The sequence below is a fragment of the Puma concolor genome, chromosome D1 (assembly GCF_028749965.1).
Source record: "Puma concolor isolate L17-30 chromosome D1, mPumCon1.1.hap2, whole genome shotgun sequence".
Lineage (NCBI taxonomy): Eukaryota > Metazoa > Chordata > Mammalia > Carnivora > Felidae > Puma > Puma concolor.
In genome coordinates this window covers 85,805,993-85,831,568 of record NC_141676.1, presented here as the reverse complement: position 1 = coordinate 85,831,568, position 25,576 = coordinate 85,805,993, and the positions used below count along the sequence as shown (strand labels likewise).

General features: G+C 36.8%; 1 protein-coding gene and 1 pseudogene across 1 annotated transcript in view; one reads left to right on the top strand and one right to left on the bottom strand.

Moving 5' to 3' along the window:
- Nucleotides 1-386: 386 nt before the first annotated feature.
- Nucleotides 387-25,576, top strand: part of LOC112865787 (beta-galactosidase-1-like protein 2) — a 60,120-nt gene continuing 34,930 nt past the window's right edge. The window contains exons 1-6 of the mRNA XM_086679451.1: nt 387-478; nt 626-823; nt 15,128-15,196; nt 18,000-18,095; nt 19,504-19,612; nt 22,437-22,529. Of these exons, the coding sequence (XP_086535577.1) occupies nt 387-478; nt 626-823; nt 15,128-15,196; nt 18,000-18,095; nt 19,504-19,612; nt 22,437-22,529 (657 nt within the window). The remainder of the gene's footprint in view (nt 479-625; nt 824-15,127; nt 15,197-17,999; nt 18,096-19,503; nt 19,613-22,436; nt 22,530-25,576) is intronic.
- LOC112865055 (nucleoside diphosphate kinase D, mitochondrial pseudogene) lies at nt 10,377-10,727 on the bottom strand (annotated as a pseudogene).

Genomic DNA, 25,576 nt, shown 5'->3' with positions numbered 1-25,576 from the left:
CTCTGCTAAGCAGCACATTATTAGGGTTTATCCCTTAACAATAGAAGGTCTCTGGAAAATTTCCCAGAGATTATCCTCTATTTTGTGAAACTTACTCGACTGAGGCTTGCTCTTCTCTAAAATGTAACTGGTGTCAGAAAACCCAGTTATTATCAAGATGCTCTTGGTGCTGCTGCCCTCCCTCCAGTCAGTAGACATGGCCTTAAGGTGCTGTCTGTTGTGAGTCCAAGTGGTGCAGAAGCCAAGATAAAGCTATGCAGAATTCTGCCTTCCAGTCAGGCCACTTCTATCTTCCTCACCATCCTCCTTGGCCAAGACCTCACTCAGCTCTGCCTCCTTCTCTGCCTCCAGGGTGTCTGACTTCTGTTCTGTCTTCTCTGTTTAGCATGCTGACCTTCTTGTTGAGACCTGTGGGCATTCTGTGCCTGTCTTCAGGGTTATTGGTAATGGCTCAATTTGGAGGAGACCTCTCACCCAGGTATGTTTGAGAGGGAAGGGGTGGGAAGTTTCTCTTTGCACTGGAAGTGTGCTTTGGCCCCTGAAGGAAAGACCTTCTGATTTGCCCAAAATGTGTGCCACATGGGGAACATCTTTAGGACTTCATGCACCTCCTTTGTCCTTGCAGGATGAATCAAGCTTACCTGACTCCCTTCCACATAAAGAATCGCAATGTGGGTCTGAAAGTTGAAGGTTCAAGCTTCACACTAGATGGCTCTCCTTTCCTGATCATAGCAGGCACTATTCACTATTTCCGGGTGCCCAGGGAGTACTGGAGGGACCGCTTGCTGAAGCTGAAGGCCTGTGGCTTCAACACTCTTACCACGTGAGTGCTAGCTCCTAAGTAATTATTTCATGAATTTATAGTTTGAATTTCTAGCTCTGAGACTTTATTAGACCAGTCTAAGGGTTGACCCTTTTAGTACCTTCTTCATTGTTCTTAGGATGTCTGAGTCTCCACTTGATAATCTCTAGAATATCCTATTGATAGAGCCTGCTCTGATTGCTGTGAAAGAGTTCCTTCTAAACAGGGTCCTTGTGGCCTGCACACAAGAGTCTAAGTTTCAGAGGCAGTGGTCAGTACAGGTGGCTGTGGGTCAGTGGTCCCTAACTACTGAATAAGTTCAGTACAGCAGGCCTCTCTCCTCCTTGGATATCCTCACTTGCCATACAAGTCATAGCCCCAGTGATGATTCCTAGGATAGAATACTGTTCCAGAAAATGTGTTTCAAGTTGGGTTTCATTGAAGACCAGGCTTGGCAAGTAATGTAATTATCCTCATCCTAAAAGCTGAAATTAACAAAAATTAGTAATTTCTTTCTAGGCTTCTAAGCTTGGAAAGTGCTTATCCATTACTGTTTGGATATCAGTTTTAGTTTTGTTCTCTTTTTCAATGGTTTGGTGTTTAAAATATAGGTTTAGAAGAAAAAATATTTAATTGGAATTTGACTTGGTGAGTGACATGAGTAATGCTTTAAAGTATTTACCCTCTAAACTGTCATAATGCCTTTTACACACCACATTATTTTCCCTCTTTCTTCCTCATTAGTTTGTTCCTTTGTATAGCAGTGAACTTACAAAAATAAGTAAGTAAGCAGTTGCTTACAAAAGTAAAAAGTGCCACTGTTATTTCATAAGCTATAAGATATTCTAAGTCTCTCGAAGAGGAAGAGAACATTATCTCAAAATCAAAGCAGGCTTATACATTGGATACATTAGAATATAAAGACTGAATTGTCTTAAGTTTTTTTTTTTTTTTTTTTTTTTTTTTTTTTTTTTTTTTTTTTAGAAAGAGAGAGAGATTGAAATTAAGCAGGCTCCATGCCCATCCCAGAACTGTGAGATCATGACCTCAGTTGAAATCAAGAGTCGGACATTTAACTGACTGAGTCACCTAGGCTCAATCTTTTTTTTTTTTTTTTAATTTTTTTTTTCAACGTTTTTTATTTATTTTTGGGACAGAGAGAGACAGAGCATGAACGGGGGAGGGGCAGAGAGAGAGGGAGACACAGAATCGGAAACAGGCTCCAGGCTCCGTAGGCTCAATCTTTTTAAAAAAGTTATTAAAAACGAATCAGCCAGTCTTGCAGGAACAAACCTAGAGTCTGACAAAATCAGATTTGCTGACGTTCAAGGAGGGAGTGTGTTCCAGAAGAATGGTGGAATGCCAGTCTCAACAAAGGGGAAGAGAGAAGAGACTTTGCAAGGTTAGGCTACAGGTGAAGGACTCTGAAGGGAGTCTGAGAAAAGCAGGGACAACTTCTGGATTTGTTATTGTGTCTGATGCAAGATTAGAGGAAGTGGGTTAGTCAAGGTTGGGTGCTGGCATGAGGTGAGGGTAGTTTAATATTTTTTTCATGTTTATTTATTTTTGAAAGAGAGAGAAAGAGAGACAGAGCATGAGCAGGGGAGGGGCAGAGAAAGAGGGAAGCACAGAATCTGAAGCAAGCTCCAGGCTCTGAGCTGTCAGCACAGAGCCTGACGTGGGGCTCAATCCCATGAACCATGAAATCATGACCTCAGCTGAAATCAGGTGCTTAATTGACCGAGCCGCCTAGGCACTGTGGTGAGGGGAGTTTAGCAATTAGGCCTCCCTAGAAGTAGATGGGTAGAGCAGAGAAGCTCTGGGGGTGTGTTTGGTGAGAAAGCAACAATCATTCAAAGAGGTGGCATTTTACAACTGCTACACTGTTTTGGGAGCAACACTGTTTCTTATGAACTTTTCAGGGGGCTTTAATTTGTGTCTGCCTTCCAGTCTGAAAATTGCAGGGCTGGTTTTTCTTTTTCAATTAAGCTGATTTCCATTCTTAAAATCTTAAACACGTTTTCAGTCTTTAAACATTTTTACTATGGATTCACAAAAACTTCGGTATCAGATCTTGACCAATGTTTGAGAATGCAATGATGGGTTTTAGTTCCTGGCTACCACTGGTCACATTGTATTATCTATTCATTCTTGCACTATCACAACACTTAATAATTTTATCTTTCTGTTTTAGTTGTGTTTGTTCCCCCTTTTTCCAAATATGATAGTGGGTTTCTATCTGTTTTAGTATCTGATAAAACAGTATATTCTGTTCTAGTATTTGCTAGGCTAGGTTGCTTTCTCAGCCTTTTATTGCCTGCCTTAAGGAATTATTTACTTTGCTATTTCTAAAAAATATTGTCTTCTTTTGGGATGCTGGAGTATCTATTTCCTTTCTTCTGTTAGCTTGAGAGGTATTTACTCTTTTACTGGATGCTCAAGAATTTATAACATTCATCTTTGATTTATCAACTAATACTCTCTTATACTTTTACCCACTCTATAATACAAAGACATTAGAATGCTTTATCTCTAGTTATTTCTCTCTTAATGTGTATGCTATTGTTATGTATTTTAATTCTAAATAACTGAAGACTATTATTGCTGTTCTGGAATCTTCCTGCATGAAGAACACATTTTTGAATTTTCTGTAGTGTAAATTTGCTGGTGACAAAGTTCTCAGTTTTTTGTTTATCTGAAAATTTCTTCATTTTCTTTTTGTTTGTGAGGAGTATTTTCACTAGTATAAAATTCTAGGTTGGCAGATGTTTTAGCATTTTGAAGGTAATGTTGCTGCCTCTGGCTTTCATTATCCCTGTTGTAAAGTCAGTTGTCCATTTAACTGAAACTCTTTAGAGGGCCATGTATCCTTTTCTGTAGTTACTTCGAGGACTTGAAAAATTTCCTTTTTCTTCCCAAATTTTGTCTATTGTCTTTGGTGTATTTTCCAAATAGACATTATTTTTTAGAGGAGTTTTAGGTTTACAGCAAAATTGAGCAGAGAGTATAGAGAGTTTTACCTCAGGGGAGGGGAGAGGTAATTACCAATGTGAAGGTTGAGTTAATTACCAATGGCCATAATTTAATCAATTATACCTATATAATGAGGCCTCCATAAAATGCTAACTGAAGGGATTTGGCAAGCTTCCAAGTTGATGAACACATTCAAGTGCTGGGAGAGTGATGTGCTCAGGGAAGCCATGGAAGCTCCCTGTATTTTCCCTATACTTGTCCTATGCATTTTTTTCTATCTAGCTGTTCCTGAGTTGTATCCTTTATAATAAACTGGTAAAGCTAAGTGTTTCCCAGAGTTTTGTGAGCAGTTTTAACAAATTATCAAACATGAAGAGGGGGTCATGGGAACCCCTGAATTGTAGCTGGTTGATCAGAAATAAAGATGACAACATGGAACTGGTATCTGAAATGGAGGAGTGAGGGAGCCATCATGTAGGAATGAGCCCTTAACCTGTGGGGCCTGTGCTAACTCTGGGCAATTAGTGGCAGAATTGAGTTAAATTGTAGGACACTCAGTTGGTATCTGCTGGAAATTGGAGAATTGCCTGGAGTGGAAAAACCTACATATCTGGTTTGTATGACTAAAGGGAGATAAGTTTTTCTTGAAGCTGGCAATTCTTTTCTTTCAGCACTTGAAAAATATTGTGCTACTTCCTGCTGGTCTCTATAGAGTAGGGTTGTACTCCATGTCTCATAATTGACTGTAATTCCCAGTGGGGTTCCTCTATAAATAATACATCATTTCTCTCTGGCTGCTGTCAAGATTTTTCCTTTTTTTTTTTTTTTTTTTTTTAGTGTTTCAATGAAAAAAGACTTTAATTTTTAGAGTACGTAGTTTTAGGTTTATAACAAAATTGAGAGGAAGGCATGGAGCCCCCACCCCTGCCAGAACCTCCCTCACTATCAACATCCTCCATCAGAGTGGTATATATGGATCTACACTAACACACCATTAATCACCCCAAGTCCATAGTTTATGTTACAGTTCACTCTTGGTGTTATATATTGCATGCATTTGGACAAATGTATAATGACACATATCCACCATTAATAGTATCACAGAAAATAGTTTCAATGTCCTAAAAATCCTCTGTGTTCCTTCCTTCTCCACTAACTCCTGGCCACCAATGATTCTTTTACTATCTCCATGGTTTTGCCTTTTCCAGAATGTCACATAATTGGCATCATGCGCTATGTGGCCTTTTCAGATTGGCTTCTTTCATTTAGTAATATACATTTAACTTTCCTCTATGTATTTTCATGGTTTAATAGTTTACTTTTCAAAAAAAAAATGTTTATTTTTGAGAGAGTGAGACAGAGCATGAGCAGGGAAGGGGCAGAGAGAGGGAGACACAGAATCTGAAGCAGGCTCCAGGCTCTGAGCTGTCAGTACAGAGCCCGACACGAGGCTCGAGCTGATGAATCATGAGATCATGACCTGACACTCAATGGACTGAGCCACCCAGGTGCCCCGATAGTTTACTTTTTTTCTGTGCTAAATGATTTTCTGTTGTATGGATGCACCATGCTCACTTACCCATTTACCTACTGAAGGACATCTTGGTTACTTCTAAGTTTGGGCAATTATAGCTAATATACACATCTGTGTGCAGGTTTTAGTGTGACCATGTGTTCAACTCATTTGGGTAAATACTGAAGATCACATGGTAAGGATATGTTTAGTTTTGTAGGAAATTGCCAAACTCTTCCAAAGTGGCTGTATCATTTTGCATTCCTACTAGCAATGAATGACATTCCTGTTGCCTCATAGCCTTGTTAGCATTTGCTATTGTCAGTATTCTAGGATTTGGGCATTCTTTTTTTTTTTTTTTTTTTTTAAATTTTTTTTTCAACGTTTATTTATTTTTGGGACAGAGAGAGACAGAGCATGAACGGGGGAGGGGCAGAGAGAGGGAGACACAGAATCGGAAACAGGCTCCAGGCTCTGAGCCATCAGCCCAGAGCCTGACGCGGGGCTCGAACTCACGGACCGCGAGATCGTGACCTGGCTGAAGTCGGACGCCCAACCGACTGCGCCACCCAGGCGCCCCGGATTTGGGCATTCTAATAGGTGTGTGGTGGTATCTCATTCTTGTTTTAATTTGCAATACCCTAATGACATATCATTCGAGCATCTTTTCATATGGTTATTTGCCATTTGTATAGGCTTTTGAAATGTCTGTTCAGATCTTTTGCCCATTTTAAATTACACTGTTTTTCTCTTAGTGTTGAGTTTTAAAAATTTTTGTATATTTTGGATCATGGTCCTTTATGAGATATACCTTTTGTAAGGATTTCTCCCAGTTTGTGGCTTGTCTTTTCATTCTCTTGATAGTGTCTTTTGCAGGGCATATCTTTTTAATTTTAATGAAGTTCAACTTAATTATGACATGCAATGTGCCTTTAGTGTTGTATCTAAAAAGTCATTGCCAAACCCTAGCTTATCTAGATTTTCTATGTTATCTTCTAGGAAGTTTGTAGTTTTATACTTTACCTTTATAAATCTATGATCCATTTGCGTTCATTTTTGTGAAGGGTATAAAATGTCTGCATCATCTTTTTTGTGCATGTTGCTCCAGCACCATTTTTTAAAAAGACTATTTTTTTTCTTTACCGTAGAGCTTTTGCTCCTTTGTCAAAAATAAGTGGACTGTATTTGTGTGGGTCTATTTCTACTCTCACTATTCTGTTTCCTTGATCTATTTGCTTTTTCTTTCACCAGTGCCACAGTGTCTTGATTACTGTAGCTTCATGATGAGTTTTGAAGTTGGATAGTGTTATTCGTCAATTGTTCATTGCTGTTAAATAAGAAAAAGATTGACTTTTGTATATTAACCTTGCTTTCTGCAACCCTGCTATTGATTGCTTGGTAGTTCCAGGAGGTTTTTTGTTTGTTTGTTTGTTTGTTTGTTTTTGTTTTTCTGTCAATTCTTTTGAATTTTCTAATAGACAAATTATATCATCAGTGAGCAAAGAAAATTTTATGTCTTTGTTCCCAATCTCTATACCTTTTATTTCATTTCTTGTCATATTGCATCAACTAGGCTTTTTAGTACAATGTTGAAAAGAGTGGCAAGAAGGGACAACTTGCTTTGTCCCTAATCTTAGCAGGGAAGCTTCTGGCATTAGCTGCAAGTTTTTTATAGATGTTCTTTATTAAGTTGAGGCAGTTCTCTCTTCCTAGTTTACTGAGAGTTTTTGTCATGATTGGGTGCTAGATTTTCTCAAATGCTTTTTATGCGTCTATTGATAAAATTATGAACTTATTTTTCCTCTTTAGCCTGTTGATGTGATGTATTATATTAATAATTATTCAGGTCTGACTGAATAGACAAAATTGGATGAGTCCTATCCCATTAGGGAGGGCAATTTGTGTTACTCAGTCTGTCAGTTCAAATGTTAATCTCATCCAGAAACACTCTCAACTACTGTTTGACCAAGTGCCAGAGCACCTGATTGCCCAGTCAAGTCGATGTATAGAATTAACCATTACATCAGTTGTCTCTCACTCTACCTTTTGGGGCAACAGTTTTTCCTGTGACTTCACTTCTTTGATGGATAAGAAGAGTTGTTGCTTTTTAACAACTTTCAGCTTTTCAGCTTTATTCTTGTTGTGAAGATAGGAGTGACAACTTCCATGCTTTTTACTTCTTGGATCAGAGAGTGGAAGTCCTAATGATGCCTTCTGTTAATGAAAAACTTGCTCACTTTTTCTTGTTTTCCTCATTAAGAGGTTTGGCCCAAATTGCCTACTACTCTGCTGGTAGTAAATATTCTCAATTATTTTTTCCCCCTTTTGATTTTAGTCTTATTTTAAAGTAATATTTTATTAAAATTTAACATATATATAGTATATAAGGGTTTAGCTCAATGAATTTTGATAAAGTGAACATACTCCTATAACCAACCCCCAAAACTCTGTAGTACACCAACATCTCAGAAGCTCTCCTGTCCCTTGTACAGTCATTACTTCCCTCCAAAAGATAACTACTACTCATGATTTTAACACGTAGATTACCTTGGCCTGTTTTTGAATTTTGCATAAATGGAAGCATACAATATGTACTCTGTTGTGTCTGATATTTTTTGTTCAAGATTTTCTTTATGATATTCATCCTTATTACCAGATATTTTAGCTTGTTCATTCTCATAACTATATGGAATTCTATTGGTAATCATACCAAAATATATTTGTCTTGTGGGTAGACATTTAGGATATTTTTGGCTTTAGCCATTAGAAATAGTGGGGCTATGAACAATCTTGTACTTGCCTTTTGTTGAGAATATGTAAACATTTCTGTTGAGTATACATCTAGGAATGAAGATGGACAATGAGGTAGGTGTATGTTTAGTTTTAGTGAATAATGTCAGCTTGCTTTCACAGATTCCAAAGACTACAAAGTCAGTGGCATTCTATAAATACACATTGTTTTGCTACCATCTGCACTATCAATACTCAAAACTTTTTCATCATTCCATACTATTCTGTTAAAAAACAACTCCCCATTCTTTTCTCCTTTCATTCTCTGATAACCACTGTTCTTTCTTTCTCTGTGAATTTGACGTTTTTAGGTACCTCATATACATAGAATCATATATTTGTTATTTTATATCTAGCTTATTTCACTTAGCATAATGTGCAGAATTCATTTATGTTGCAGCATGTATCAGATTTCATTTCTTTCTAAGGTTGAATAGTATTCCATTTTATGTATATGCTATATTTTGTTTATCCATTCATCCATTAGGCACTTGGATTGTTTCTGCCTTTGGGCTATTGTGAACAATGCTGCTATGAACATTGGTGTATAAATATCTATTTGTGTTCTTCACTTCAGTTCTTTTGTATATGTACCCAGAAGTGAAATTGCTGGTTCAAATTGTAATGCTTTTGTTTTTTACAGGAGCCGCACTGTTTTACATTCCTACCAGCAAAGCATAAGCATTCCAACCTAATGATGGTATCTCATTGTGATTTGGATTTGCATTTCCCTAATGGTTAGCAGTGCTAAGCATCTCTTCATGTATTTACTGACCATTTATATATCTTTTTTGAAGAAATATCTATTCAACTACTTATCCTTTGCACATTTTTCAATTGGGTAGTTTCTTTTTTTATTGTTGATTTGTAGGAATTCTTCATGTATTCTGAATATTAATACATCATTGGATATGTGATTGCAAATATTTTCTTTTATTCTGTGAATTATGCTTTGTTGAAAGTGTCCTTTGATGAACAAAAGTTTTAAAATTTCATGAAATTCACTTTGTCTATTTTTCCTTTTCTTGCTGTACTTTTGTTGTCCTATCCAAGAAATTATTGCTATATCCAATGTCATGAAGCTTTCCCCCAACATTTTTTTCTAAGAGTTTTATAGTTTTAGTTCCTAGAATGTGAGCTTTGTGAGAGCAGGAATTTTCTTGTCTGTTTTGATGACCTTTGGTGCTTATAATAGTACCTGGAACATAGTAAGTGCTCAAAAATTTATGAATGACTTCTATTTTTTTCAGTTTTTTTGTATTAAGTTCATAAAATGAATTTACTTTGATTTGACATGGATTACACAGCATGGTATCTTGGAATTTGACTTTTATAATTGAGAAAATAATTTACTAAAAACGTCATTTTTGATGACGGTGTTGGTACAAGGGTTTGTATCTTTAGAGTTATTGCAGTTTTCTTCCATATTTTCTAATTTATTCAAATTTTCTACTTTTATTCAAATAGGTAATTTCTATTTCTCAACAAAGTTTTCCACCAACTAGAGAGTTCCACATTTATTTGTATACAATTTTGGCATTATATTCTATAAGCTTTTTAACATCCTTTACCATATTAGTTCTATTTCTTTTTAATTTACAATTTCCCATGCAGTATTTTCCTGCTTTTTAAAGTTCTATTTATTTAATTATTTGTGTGTGTGTGTGTGTGTGTGTGTGTGTGTGTGTGTGTGAGAGAGAGAGAGAGAGAGAGAGGGAGAGAGCAAGTGAATGAGCAGGGAAGGAGGAGAGAGAAAGGGAGAGAGAGAATTCCAAGCATGTTCCCCACTGTCAGCCCCAATGTGGGACTCAAACCCATGAATAGTGATATCATGACCTGAGGTGAAATCAAGAGTTGGATGTTCACCAACTGAAACACCCAGGTGCCCCTCCTGTTTTTTAAATCTTTTTTTTTTTTTTTTTTTTTGGCTTGCTGAGGTATAATTGACTAATTAAATTATAATTGATTTATTAAAAAAAATTTTTTTTGCATAGCATAGTGAACTTTAATGTCCTCCATTTGATGTGGGGACGTTACATTCCCCACTTTTGGAGATGGCCCTTAGGTTGTCTGGCCCTTTGGTACAGAAAGGATTAGGCCCAATATCTTGTTGGCTTAAGACACTGATAGGCACATAAGATTGGTGGCTCAGACTCCTGTGGCCTGGGGTGGAGCAGGAGGTGGACAAGGGAGTGATTTATAACAAATGAGTAGAACTTGGATGTGGGCTCAAGTTCTTGTTTACAGAGGTAGTTGGTCCTGGGAAGATGCTGGGGCAGCTGAAGTCACCTTTAGTGCTCAGGATGGTTGAATGCTGCTGTGGTGGCTCTCATCTGCCCAATTCACCAACTCATTGCTTTGGAACCTGAGCTGGATCTTTCTCGGGGTCCCTTCTACAGAGTTTCTGGTGTGGATGACACTCTTGCTGATGTGGACAATAAAGTCTCCACAGTGGTGCCAGGGGTGACCTCAGCTGAGTTGGTGTGGACCATGTTGGGGTCTTCCCAGACCATGGCCTTGCAGGCCATGACCACTGTAGGGCCAGAGCTCCTGTAGCTGTTGAACAGTAGGTAGGAAGTTTTTCTCTGCAGGTTGTAGGCCATGGTAATGCTCAGCAAAGATGCTGTCTGGCACCTGCAGCATCTTCATCCCCAGCCTGAAACCCTTCCTCTCAAAGTACTAGATCCTTTCCCTGATAAGTTATCTCTGCACCTCATCTGGCTTCACTGTGACCAGTGTCCACTCTCAGATCCAAGAGGACCCTCCTGAACTGGGGTGCACAAGTAGGCTCAGGTGGGCAGGTAGGCCACACAGTTGCCCCACAGCAGGATGCCCCTGAAGAGTCCACCTGAGCCTCTTGGCCATTAACTGAGCACTGATAGCAGCACTCCTTCCCCTCCCCCAGAGGGAGTCACTGTAATATATTTAAAATATACCATGTGATGATTTGATATATGTATACATTGTGAAAGGATTCCAACCTATAATCCAGTTAATTAACACATCCATCACCTCACATATTTATCTTTGTTTGTTTGTTTTGGTGAGAACAATTAAGTCCTACTCCCTTAACAAATTTTAGTTCTACAATACAGTATTATCAACTATGGTTACATTACACATAAGATCCACAGATTTTATTCATCTTATAATTGAAAATTTGTACCCTTTTACCAATCTCTTCCCCTTTCCCCCACCCCTCAGTCCCTGGAAGCCTCTATTGTGTTCTGTTTCTATGAGATCATTTTTTTAAAATTTATTTTAAGATTCCACATATAAGTGATACCATATGGTATTTCTCTTTTGCTGTCTGGTTTACTTCACCTAGCATAATGCCCTGCAAGTTCATTTATGTTGTCATAAATAACAGGATTTCCTTCTTTTTTAAAAAACTAAAAATTATTACTCTGTGTGTGTGTGTGTGTGTGTGTGTGTGTGTGTGTGTGTGTGTATCACATTTTCTCAATCCATTTATTTGTCATTGGACACTTAGGTTGTTCCCATACTTTGGTTATTGTGAATAATGCTGCTATAAGCATGAGAGTACAAGTATTTCTTTGAGATAATTATTTCATTTCCTTTGGATATATACCCAGAAATAGGATTGCTGCATCATATGATAATTCTATTTTTAATTTCTTGAGGAAAGTCCATATTGTATTCCATAGTGGCTGAACCAATTTATATTTCCACTAACAGTACAACAAGTATACCTTTTTATCCATATCCTTACCAACCTTTGTGATATATTGTCTTTTTGATATTAGACACCCTAACAGCTGTGCGGTGATACCTCATTGTGGTTTTGATTTGCATTTTTCTGATGATTAGGAATGTTGAGTACCCTTTCATGTACCTGTTTATACAGGTTCTTTGCCTGTTTTTAAATTGGGTTGTCTTTTGCTATTTAGTTGTATGATTTCCTTGTATACTTTGGATGTTAATCCCTAATCAAATTTTCAAATTTTATTAGATTTTCAGGTTTGCAAATATTTTCTGCCATTCAATCAAGGTTGCCTTCTCATTTTGCTGCTGGTTTCCCTGGCTATGAAGAAGTCTTTTAGTCTGAAGTAGTCCCACTTGTTTATTTTTGCTTTTGTAGCCTTTGTTTTTGGTGTCAAATTCAAAAAATCATTGCCAAGGCTGATGTCAAGGACTTTACCCTTGTTTTTTTCCTAGGACTTCTGTTTTTCACATCTTAACATTTATGTCTTTAATCCATTTTGAGTGATTTTTGTGTGGTGTAAGAGAGCTAGTTCTTTCATTTGTATATGGCTGTCTTGCTTTCCCAACACCATTTATTGCAGAGACTACCCTGTCTCCATTGTATATTCTTAACTGTTTTGTCTTAAGTTAATTGACCATATGGGCATGGGCTTATTTCTGGTCTTTCTATACTGTTCCATTGACCTATATGTCTATTTTTGTGCTAATTCTACACTATTGTGATACTGTGTAATATAGTTTGACATCAGGAATTGTGATACCTCCAGCTTTGTTCTTTTTCAAGATTAATTTGGGTATTCAGTCTTTTGTAGTTTCATACAAATTTTAGGATTTTTTTATTTTTGTGAAAAATGCCATTTTAACGTTTGTAGAGATTGAATTGAATCTGTAGATTGCTTTGGGTGGTATGGCATTTTAACGATATTAATTCTTCCAATCCTAGAGTATGGAATATCTTTCCATTTATTTATGTTGTTTAATTTCTACATGTTTGTGAATTTTACAGTTTTTTCTTATAATTGATTTCTAGTTTCATACCATTGTGGTCAGAAAAGATGATTGATAGGATTTCATTCTTAAAATTTTTTTAAATTTGTTTCATGGCTTTGCATATGATCTATTTTGGAGAATGTTCCATGTGCACTTGACAAGAATGTGTGTTCTGTTGCTGTTGGATGGAATGTTCTCCATATGTCTAATAGGCTCATCTGGTTTAATATATAGTTAAATTACAGTGTTTCCATATTGGGTTTTTTTTTTTTTCAACGTTTATTTATTTTGGGGACAGAGAGAGACAGAGCATGAATGGGGGAGGGGCAGAGAGAGAGGGAGACACAGAATCGGAAACAGGCTCCAGGCTCTGAGCCATCAGCCCAGAGCCTGACGCGGGGCTCGAACTCCCGGACCGCGGGATCGTGACCTGGCTGAAGTCGGACGCTTAACCGACTGCGCCACCCAGGCGCCCCTCCATATTGGTTTTATATATGGATGATCCATCCATTGTTGAAAGTGTGGTATGGAATTAAGTTAGTTTTTAAAGATCCTGGATTTTTTCCCAAAGTTTTTATGTAAAGTTCTGTATTTAAATTCTTAAATTAAATTCATGATTTGCTTCCTTTCTTTTCTGCAAATATAAAGCTATTAGTATAGACTTACAGTGGTATGCTTCCATTTCACTTTCCTCAACTTTTGTGCTGTATTGTGTCATGTACTTTGTGTTTTGTAAGATATAAAATTCATAATACATCGCTATTTTCTGCTTTGAACATCTACTTATATTTGAAAGAAATTTATAGTGATAAAATACCTTTTTCATTTATGCACATATTTGCCATTTTTGGTGCTCTTCATTCCTTTGTATAGATTACAATTTCCACATTGTATTGTTTCCTTCTGCAGAAGAACTTCCTTTGGAATTTCTTATAGTACAAGTCTGTTGGTAGTGAATTCTCTTAGCTTTTGTTTTTTTGAAAAGTTGATTTTTTCCATCTTCTATTTTGAGGGATAAATTCACTGAGTATAGAATTCTAGGTTGACAAGATTTATTTTTGTTTTTGTTTTTAATTTAAGTACTTCAAAAAAAATACTTCTTCATTGTCTCCTGACTTGCACATTATCTGATGACAAATCTGTTGTATTTCTCATCTTTTTCCCCCTCCTTTGGCTGATTTTAAGATTTCCTCTCTTCCACTGGTTTTCAGCAATTTGATTCTGATGTGCTATGGTGTAGATCTACTTAAAAATTCTGCTTGTGGTTCACTGAAATTCTTAGAACTGTAGGTTTATAGTTTTCATCAAATTTTGTAAAATTGTGGCTCTATTCCTGCTAATATTTTTGCCTGCCCCCCCTTTTCTCCCCAGGACTCTAATTCCATATATGTTAGACTTCTTGGTAAGAAACCACATATCCCTGATGCTGTGTTCATTTTTATTTTTAGTCTTCTTTTTTTCTATTTTCCATTTTGGATAGTTTCTTTGATCTGACCATTTATTCTATTGTATCTACTCTGCTGTTTGTCTCAGCCAGTACTTTTCATTTCCTGCTGTTGATAGTATCCAGAATATTTTTTTTATTCCAGATACTGTATTTTTAAATTTTTAGAAGTTCCATTTGGGTCTTTTTTATATCTTCCATTTTTTTCCTCATCATGGTTATGCATTCCTTTTACCTATTAATGATATGGTAAATATTTGTTATACCTTATAAGTATTTTTTTCTGCTAGTTTTGTCCTATATGCCATTTCTGTGTTTGTTTCTATTTCTAGATATTTTTTTTCTGGTTTCCATCACATTCTCCTGTTTTGTTTTGTTTGTTTGTTTGTTTTTGCATGCCTAATAATTTTCTTAATGGATCCTGGGTATTATGAATCTTGTATTGTTGCTTGCTGGCTTTTATTTTATTCATCTAAAGAAAACTATACTCCAGTTCTATAAACTTTTCAGCTCTTTCTGGTTTCTGTTTTATGGCTAGTGATTTTCTTTTTTTGCCATTATAGATATGGATTTAAATTTGTATATGTTTTCATTAGTATTTTTTAAAATTTGTGGTTGCACCCCAGATGACATTACATACAAATCTGTCTTACCTGAAGTTCAGAATCAAGGAGCAATATTGGCTGCTTAGATCTGCAGTGACATTTAAAGGAGGAAATTTTTAAGTTAATACAAAGCGCATTCACACAGAGGATTGGCTGTTGAAATCTTCAATTTCCTTCACAGTAGAGATAGCTCAGCTGCTATATTAAAACTGGAGGAATCAGTATGGAATAAGGGCAAATAAGGTAAAAGATTTTTATATATATATTTTTTTTTTCCATTGCAGGCATATTCCCTGGGACCTTCATGAGCCAAGAAAGGGCTGGTTTTATTTTACTGCAAACCTGGATTTCATGTATGTCTTAATGTGGAGGCCCTATCTATGGCCTAAAGATAGGGGTTTGACTCTACGGGATCAGATGAACAAAACCACCTTATTTTCTGTTTGGAGAATCATCAGGAAGCTCTGATAATTTTGTTCCCTGGTTTGAAACCCTCTAGAGCAGTGAATCTATTAACTTGCAGTAGAGCTTAGACCTTAATATCTGTGGTGCATTTTACTTACAGTGTGATTTAGAAGGTCCACATCTTGAGTGCTGTAGTTTTAATCTATCATGAAGAACCTGCTTTCTCAGCAGTTATTAGAGGATATTTCTGGGCTATAGTTTACAGTGTTTCTAAGATATGACACAGCAGAGTACAGTCTCCAGCTTAAAATGGTGTTTTCACTTTATGATGGTGTGAAAGTGACATGCATTTAGTAGAAACTGTACTTCAGATTTTGAATTTTGATCTTTTCCCAGGCTAGCATTATGTTGTACTATACACTCTTATGATGCTGGATAGCAGTATCCAGCTCACCCTCCCAGTCAGCCTTGCAGTCATGAGGGCAAACAGCTGATATGCAACCATTCTGTACCCATACGACCATTCTGTTTTTCATTTTCAATATAGCATTCAATAAATTACATGAGATATTCAATATTTTATTATAAAATAGACTCTATGTTAGGTGATTTTGCCCATCTGTAGGCTAATGTAAGTGTTCTGAGCACATTTTAGAGTATGTTAAGCTAAACTGCCATGTTCAGTACATTATATGTATTAAATGCATTTTTGACATAATATTTTTAACTTATGATGGATTTATTGGGATGTAACTCTATCTTAAGTTGAGAAGGTCTATAATTGTTTGTTAAAACATACGTGTTTACTATCTGCTATAGTTAAGACATTGTCTTTGGTGCAGGAGATATACAGATAATACACTTTGTGCTGTCAAGACTAAGGATTGTCTATAAGGAAAGAGACAAATAATATACTAAGAACACACAACCCAAACTAGGGGAACAGATCAGGGAAGACAACAGTGAAGTTATAGCTGAAATAAATTAAAATGTTGAGCAGAAGTTTGCTAGAGGGGGCTGAATGGTATTTCAGGTAGAGGGTCCCATGAAGGCAAAGTTAGAGATGTGAGAACATTTTATTTTATTTTATTTTATTTTATTTTATTTTATTTTAATTTTTTTTTCAACGTTTATTTATTTTTGGGACAGAGAGAGACAGAGCATGAACGGGGGAGGGGCAGAGAGAGAGGGAGACACAGAATCGGAAACAGGCTCCAGGCTCTGAGCCATCAGCCCAGAGCCCGACGCGGGGCTCGAACTCACGGACCGCGAGATGTGACCTGGCTGAAGTCGGACGCTTAACCGACTGCGCCACCCAGGCGCCCCAAGATGTGAGAACATTTTACATTAATTAAGGTGATGTTAGCTTCTGTAGCAAGTCTCAACATCTTTATCAATAAAGGTTTATTTTCATTTAAGTAAAATCTAAAATCACTATTCCTGGTAAGCATTATGTCTCTTTCAAGAAATAATTGAGAGATTCAGGGTCTTTCTGTCTTGTGACTTCACCATCTTCATCACATAGCTTCCAGACTGCTACTCTTGTCTGCATCAAGCCAGCAAGTGGAAGAAAGAGCATGGAGAATCTTTTTAGGAAATTAGAATGCATCCCTCCTGTTCATCCTGTTGGCTTGAAGTTAGTCACATACGAATACTTCAGTGCATGGGAGGCTAGGAGATGTAGTTGATCTGTGAGCCCAGGAAGAAAAGGGAATGGCTTTGGTGATTAACTGATTATATTTTCTGGAAACTGCAAATAATATGTCTGGTTATCCTACTAATTTAAGTAGAAAAAGTGCCAAAAAACAAAGCTGGAGATATAGTAGACCACATCTTGCCTTTATATTTACCATGTTGCAGAATTTGGAATCTTTTCTGAAGGCATTGGGAGTCATTTGAAGAATTTTAATTTGGGAAATTTGTGTGTTTAGAACGATTGTGCCAGGAGCATTTTAAAGAGGCAGAATAATATTGTAGTTGATATTTCATTTCTGGAAGCTCTCTGCCTGATTGTACTTTTAGCTCAAAATGTCACATGTAGGAAGCTTTGACTCATTTGAGCTTTTATTTTCCTATCTGTAAAATGGAGACGATATTGATACCTAGTTCACAGAATCGTCAAATAAAATAATAGTCCTAAAGAATTGAGCTGTATGCGGGATGGTGATATGAGGTAAAAATTTACTCCTACTTTTGTTGTTGATGATTATGGACATAACTGAAGAAGCCTGGAAGAAGGTAAGAAGAAGGAAGGAAAGCAGTCAGAAAACCATTGTAATAACGCACGTGTGAAATGATGAGTTATTTAACAAATGTGGTAGCACTAGAAATTAAGAGGAGTTTCATGTTTGAAAACATTAAGTAGGAGGAATAAACAGGATTTGTTGACTAAAAGTAGGATACGAGGAGGAAGGCAGAGCAAGATTTGTAGGAGTCTGCCTTAGATGGCTTTCTTTTGTGGTGGTGGGAGATACATGGGGAGGAGTGGGTTCAGGAGGGAAGGTGGGTGTCTGGTTTAGGGTTTTTGGACTTTCACTTCCTGTCCTGCTTTCTAGCACCTTGAATGAGCCCCTTTCCTGTCAAGTGTAGGGCTCCATGTCCCTTTGGTTCATGTCACCTACAAAGACTTTTGTAGACCAGGCTGGGAGTTCCTCCCATTCTGACCTCAAGCAGAGACCTCAGAGAGCGAAATAGCAGTGATTCCAGGCCTCAGCCTAAATAATAAATTATCTTTATTGCTTCACTTCCCAGGGCTTTTATATCCATTGCTTCAGAGGTGGGGCTGTGGGTCATTCTGTGTCCAGGCCCCTATATTGGTAGCGACTTAGACCTTGGAGGCTTGCCTAGGTAAGTAGTAGTCTGAGGCCCCTGGCCATGACTCCATGTGGGGCCCTACCACATTCAGATGGAAGTTAGAGCAAAGGGTTTGGCTGGTTTTCAGTGTACATTTTTAAACTACACTATTCTTTTCCATTTAGTAACATAGAAAATGAACTTCAATATACTGGGATTTACATAGTATGTATTTGTTTTATATAAATCTACATCTCATTTCTGCAGTGTAAATAAGATAAAGCATGTTTTTTTATTTTAATAAAAAGTAATGGCTACCACTTAAGTAATACCTTTTTAAGTTCTAGTTTTTGTGATGGCTGTACAAATGGTAATAAATTGAGTTGATTATCTCTTTTTAAAGAGAGGTTTTCCCTTTTGCTAGCTTCCATTGTTTTCTAACTGTGGTAAAATACACATAGCATAAAATTTACCATTTGAAAGTACACAGTTTTGTGGCAATTAAGTACATGAAAAATGTTGAACAATCATCACCACTTTCTAGTTCTAGACTTTTTTGTCACCCAAAGGGTGTATATTTCATATAAGTGGAATTATACAATATGTGACCTTTTGTAACTGACTTCTTTGCTTAGCATAATGTTTTCAAAGTTCATCCATGTTGTAGCATGTACAGGTCTTCATTCCTTTTTTATGGCCAAATAATGTTCCACCAAAGAGCATTTTTTAAAAACTTTGAAACTGCTTTATAAAAATCTCACTCCTGACTAGGAGTTGGCAAACCTTTTCTGTAAAAGGCAAGATAATAAATAGTTTCAGCTTTAAGGGCCACATACACTGTCTGTTGTGACTCTTCAGTCCTGGTGTTGTAGCAGGAGCACAGCTGTGACAATAAATAAACAAATGGGTGTGGTGTGTTCCAATAAAACTTTATTTACAGAAGCAGACAATGGGTCTAATTTATCCTGTGGGCTGCAGCTTGATGACTCTGGTCTGGATCATTTCATCATTACACAGCTCTTATGTGTATTTTTGAGAAAAGAGGTGGCTAAAGTGCTGAGCTATTTATAACTGGAACATAGATTGCTTTTTCTTTTTTTTTTTTTAATTTTTTTTTCAACATTTATTTATTTTTGGGACAGAGAGAGACAGAGCATGAACGGGGGAGGCGCAGAGAGATGAGGGAGACACAGAATCAGAAACAGGCTCCAGGCTCTGAGCCATCAGCCCAGAGCCTGACGCGGGGCCCGAACTCACGGACCGCGAGATCGTGACCTGGCTGAAGTCGGACGCTTAACCGACTGCGCCACCCAGGCGCCCAAGATTGCTTTTTCTTAAAGATGGATTAAGATCTCAAAATATACTGTTCCAGTGTGACTGTCCATGTTTTCCAGCCAAATGCTTGAACACTTCTTACTGCTATTTGCTACCTCAAGAATTATTCCCATGTTTTTAATTCTAGCTGGTTACTCCAGGATCCAAAAATGAAGCTGAGAACAACTTACAAGGGCTTCACTAAAGCAATGAACCACTATTTTGATGAGCTTATTCCCAAGATAGTACCACTCCAGGTAAAACCCAATTCTCCATTCCTATGACCAAGGGAAGTAATTACCTGAATTGATTTCCTAGATAGGGCTAGCCTATTTTCTATCACGCAGAAACAGGAGTGTATATAGCAGCTCCTTCTAATTCCTTATTCAAGAAATATTAGATTTTTATTATCCTGATTTTATGCATATTTCCTATCTACTGCCTGGCTGGAAGCCTTGTCCCTGGCAGTGCACTTGATATTGCACTCTGTATACTTTTGTTTTCTCTTCTCCTTTATATCTTTGCCCTTAGTCACCATAAATAGGAAATTAATGATAATCCTCAAAATGTCTTAATTTAGCTGCTAAAGTAGCTACTTATCAGTACTTCACACATAATAATAGATTAGATGGGTGATCTTAGGTCAGTGATTTTGTAGAAGTTGTAATTTATTTGTTTTTTAATACCGCTCCACCAAAATAAAACGATGGTTCCAAACATACTCATTGGCTAGTGCTACTATTTTTCTAAAATGGTTGGAAAATATAAAAAGGACTGTATACTAGGTAGAAGATGAATAGGGGGAAGGAACAAAAGTATAACATTTACTAGGTATCAAGCTTTCTGTGAGGTACTCAACATTTACCTAGCATGTTTCATTCTCATGGTAATCATTTGAAGGAGATAGTATTGTAGATTGAATGGAGGCAATGGCAAACATGTTCATGTCTAGGAGAGGGCTTCACAGAGTGTGAATTTGAATTTACTATGGACAGAATTGGTTCCTAACATTGTCAGTATCTCAGAGCTAATCATACTCAGAGAAGCCAACCACTACATGACTGAAGAGTGTGAATCAGTGTGTCATTTGGGGAGAGTAGAGATAATTTTGTACAATGATTAGAGTCATGCTGTACAGTATGGTAGCCATAGCCACATGTAGCTATTTAAACTTAATTAAAATAAAATAAAATAAACATTTATTTCCTCATTTACACACATTTTTAGTGCTCAGGAGCCATGTCTGGATGGTTGATACCATATTAGACAGTGCAAATACAGAGCATTTTCATGGGCATGCTGGGCAGCATTGAATTAGAGTACTCAGCCCACCCCAAATCAGACTTTTCAGTCTTGAACCTCTTGGAAAACTAAATTAGTAATCAGAACCTTGCTTAATGAGCACAAAATGAGGGCCTGAGGAGGTTGGGAGGTCTTTGAAAACATTTTATCATGGCCTTATCACTTGTACCTGAATAGCCTTCTTTTAGAACTGTCAATCCAGTTCAGGGTCTGTTATGGATCCCAGGTACTGTCAACTTCTGGATCTTCCCTCTTCCTTATCTATTCTCTAATCTGTGAGATTCATAATTGGATGGATGGGAAAGGGGAAGACAGAATCAGATTTTGAAAATGTTTTTCAACGTTTGTCAGCAGAGGATAAGATTTAAAGGTTTGGGAAACATTCTTTTGGGCCTTGTGTCCTCTTTTTTCCCAATATCAGTATACAATGCAGTTATTTTTTGATTGCTAAAAAATCTTCCATTTCAACTTTACACCCAGCTGCTCCTGGGCCATGATGATCACAGGTTTTAATGAGCAAACACTTCAGTGGCACTTATACATAGTCCTGGGTGTTGCCCAGATTCCTATTTGCATGGTTTGTATGACTTCTTAGAAGTCAACACTATTTGTTTCTGCATGCTGGGAGGAGTACTTCATGGTTGCCCATGTATTTATAAGAGTAGGTTGAGGAGATGCAGATGTCAGAACGATGAAGCTTGACTAGGGTGTGGCAAGTGGAAGATATGGAGAGGAAATACATTGGCTCGACTGGAGAGGGCTATAAAGATAAAGGATGACTGAGCATGTTACCATCAACAAACAGGAGTCAGTAGGGATGGGAAATGTGAAGACATTTGTAAGAGAGCATAATTAGGGGAGAAGAAGGGGATGTGATCCAGCACAAGAGTTGGGATTAATAGAGAACCATGAGAAACAACATTTAAAAGGTGAGTAGGGCAAGAGGATCTCACAAAACAGACTGAAGAGTAGTGACCAGAAGGCAGGCCAACAACTAGGAGAGAGCAACAAAAGACCACAGAAGAGAGGGTTTCAAGAAGGAGAAGGTAGCCAAGATGTCAAATATTGCTGAGAATGATAGTAAATTAGGATTAAAATTTATTGTTTGAATTTAGCAAAGAGAAGATAATGTTAATGGAAAGGTGAAATATAAAGAGTGGAAGTGAGTAAAAGAGTAAATGAAAGGATAAAAAGTCAAGAGTGAGTGCAGAAATATTTCAGGCTTTGTCCATGAAGGGGAAGAGGACAAGATAGTGGGAACTGAAGGGGGAAGTGGTCCAGGAAAGTTATTTTAAATGGAGGACTTTGAGTCAAGTTAATGATGATGTGCAGGGCTTAGTAAAGAAGGAGGTGAAGATACAGAAGATAGAAAAGTACTCCAGAAAAAGCGAAGTTCCTGAGAAGTGGGAAGGAGGTGAGACAACCTTTATATGGGATGAGAGACCCTTGACTCATTAATTGTTGCTAAGGTAGAAAGGATGGAAGTAGAGGTGTGAAGTATCACACTTAATGCATTGAATTAGGAGAGAAAGGGGGTAGGAGTCTGTTAACAGGGCATACTAGAAAAGGTAGGATTTTAAGAGCAGTTGACCTCCTAGAGGGGACTACTGACTTTGGAGTGAGAGAAATTGCCTTAACTATAGTGTAACTTTGAGTTGAGTTTAGGAATAGGTTATTTTTATGACACTCTAAATATGTGTGTGCACCAGCAAATTGAGAAAATCCAGCCTTTCCCCACCAATAGCTTCACTTGCAAACTCTTGTCTCCTTGACCCTCAGTACGGAAAGGGAGGCCCCATCATTGCTGTGCAGGTTGAGAATGAATATGGTTCATATCATCGGGATAAAAGATACATGTCCTATATTAAAAAGGTAGGTGCTCCTTTAATTTTCCTCCATGTTTACATACTTCTTTTCTCACTTTGTTAGTTTGTGGAGCAAACATATCCTGAGTAGCTATAGTTTGCATGATATGAAGATGAATAAGGTCCACTTTGATTTTTCCATGCATTTATATCCTAGAGAGGGGACAAGAAACTACCTACACAACTCTTATGTAAAGTAAAGAGTGATGTTAAAATATTTTTCTTTTCTGTGAACATCACAGCTGTCTTTTGGTTAGTGTTTGTATAATACATACTTTTCTATCCTTTTACTTTCAGTTATTCTGGATATGTTTAAGATACAGCACGATATAATTAGAATTTATTTTTGTTAGCCCATGATGAAAATTATTTCTCTTAAATGAGGTATTTGGCCTGTTTACATTTAATATAATTAATGACAGTTGCATTTAAATCTATCATCCTGTTACTTTCTATTTGTCCTACCTGTTCTATGGTCTTTTTTCTCTTCTTTTTTTTTCTTCTTTTGTATTGACTAAGTATTTTTTATTTTTCCATTTTCTTCTGTATTAACTGGTTAAAAATTTCTCACTTTTCTTTTCATATTGGCCATAGTGACTATAGTATTCATACTGAATTATTATTTTTTTATTTTTTTAACGTTTATTTATTTTTGAGACAGAGAGAGACAGAGCACGAACGGGGGAGGGTCAGAGAGAGGGAGACACAGAATCTGAAATAGGCTCCAGGCTCTGAGCTGTCAGCATAGAGCCCGACGCGGGGCTCAAACTCACCGACCGCGAAATCATGACCTGAGCCGAAGTCAGCCGCTTAACTGACTGAGCCACCCAGGCGCCCCTCATACTGAATTATTAATGTCTAATATAAATTAGTATGTTTGCCAATTCCAAGGCAAAGAAAGCACCTGAGAACAGTTTAATTGCATTTCTTTCCTCAGTACTATTATTATTTCTCTTAATTCTCTATATATTTTATACCCTCAAGATATTATTATTTTTATTATTGTGTGGAGTCAATTAGATTTACTCACATAATTTACTTTTTGTGTCCTTTCTCTCCTCTCTGCATCTCTGAGCTTTGTCTCTGTTACATTTCCTCTGCCTAAGGAATATCTATTTGTATTTTCTTTACTGCAGGTATGCTGTTAACAAATTCTCTCACTTTTTGCTTCTTTGAAAATGTGCTTAGCTCACCCTCATTTTGAAGGATATTTTTACTGTATGTAGAATTCTAGATTGACAATTTATTTTCTTTGGTGATTCCCTGGTGTACATTGTTTCTATTAAAAAGTCAATTATTGATAAAGTTATTGTTCCTTTGAAGGTAAAATGTCTTTTTCTTCTGGCTTCTTTGAAGATTTACTTTTTGGTTTTCATCAACTTTACTGAGATTTGGCTAAGTGTGGTTTTCTTTCTACTTTTATTCTGCTTATATGTGTTTGCAATCTTCAATATGTGGCTTGAAGTCTTTAATCAGTTTCGGAAAATCTTCAGCAACTGTCAACTCCATTTTCTCTCTCCTCTCCTCTAGGACTTCTGTTGTACAAAATTATATATTTTCACCATATTCCACATAGCTGTTTTGTTCTTTTTTGAATAGTTTTTTTCTAAGATGTCTTGTAATTTATAAATTTTCTCTTCAGCTTTGTCTACTTTGATGTTAAACCTAGTTTTTAATTTCAAAAATAGTGATTTTTTTTAGTTCTAGAATTTTCATTTGATTCTTTTCTATAGTTGGCTTCACTTGGTCCAAATTATCCATTTTTTAAAAATTCCTTGAACATATTAATTATAGTTATTTAAAAGTATATGTTTAAGGGACCTAATATCTAGTTCCCTATGTATTTATTCTGTTGTCTTTTTGGCTCATGGTTTTAAATAAAATAATATCCTGTGGTACACCTAATTATTTTTCAATCAAATTTATTTATGAAAACATGACTGAAATCATTTGAAGCTATTGGTAATCTTTCAGATGGAATTACTTTTGCTTCCAGAAGGTAACTGAAATGATTTGGAGCTGAGCTTCAATTCTTATGAGAGCAAGTCTAATTCTTGTTGAGCTTCTCTTCTAGGGTATAGCCCTTTGGGTCCCAGCTGAAAACCTAGAAGTGTCATGGACCCTCTTCCACCTTGGCAGTCTATGAACTACAATTTATTTCCCCACATCTCATAAATTGCTGGGAAATCTGCTCAATTTTTTAACCTCTCAATTGATGTTTTGGAAATTAGACAATGTCTCAAGGAAAAATACATAAGACATGCTAGCTTCACCTCTCTAAGCTCCCTGACTTTCTGGAAACTTGACTCCCCAAGTCTTGCTTTGGTATATATCTAGTATCTTCAAATAAGTTAAAAAAATTTTGTTCCAGTTTATCTAGTTGTTATTAGCAGGATGGTTAGTCTGAAACAAAGTTGCTCACCATCCCTAGAAGTGGAATCTGTTGCTGTCTCTATGAGCAGTGGTCCATGAGTCTTGGTTAACACTTTTTTCATTATCAAGAGTTCTAGTTTAAATGAGAAGCTATGTGGTTACCTACCAATAAGCTATATTGCTCACTGGAGCTAGAGCTTTGAAATGTTGCATCTAATAAGACCTATGGTAGTAGAAGTTTTACTGTAATTCGTATATGACATGGTGTTTCTTCTCACTCATTCTATTCACCTCTCAGCCTTTCCAGTTTTTCAGAAGAGTTTGGTAGAAACAAACCATCTTCTCATAGCCAACAAGTAGCCTTAGAATAATTGCAGGAATAGTTCCACCTTCAGGATATTGTGATCCACAGGCCCAAGAAGGCATACTTTTGGCTTTTCTTGGAACTTATGGCCATAGTCTCAGTATTTTACCTTTCAGGTAGATAAGTTTATTAGCCTCTTCTCTCTCTCTTTGATTTAGAATCTCCTAGATTTATTTCTAGTTGAAGTAGAGATATTAAAGTCTCACAAGGCAAAAAGTGTGACCACAGATTGACTAAACCAGAATTTACCTGAGTTTTCCATTGTCCAAAGGAAAACCAGCATTTGTGTGTGTGTTCCCTAATCTGTACTGTGAGTT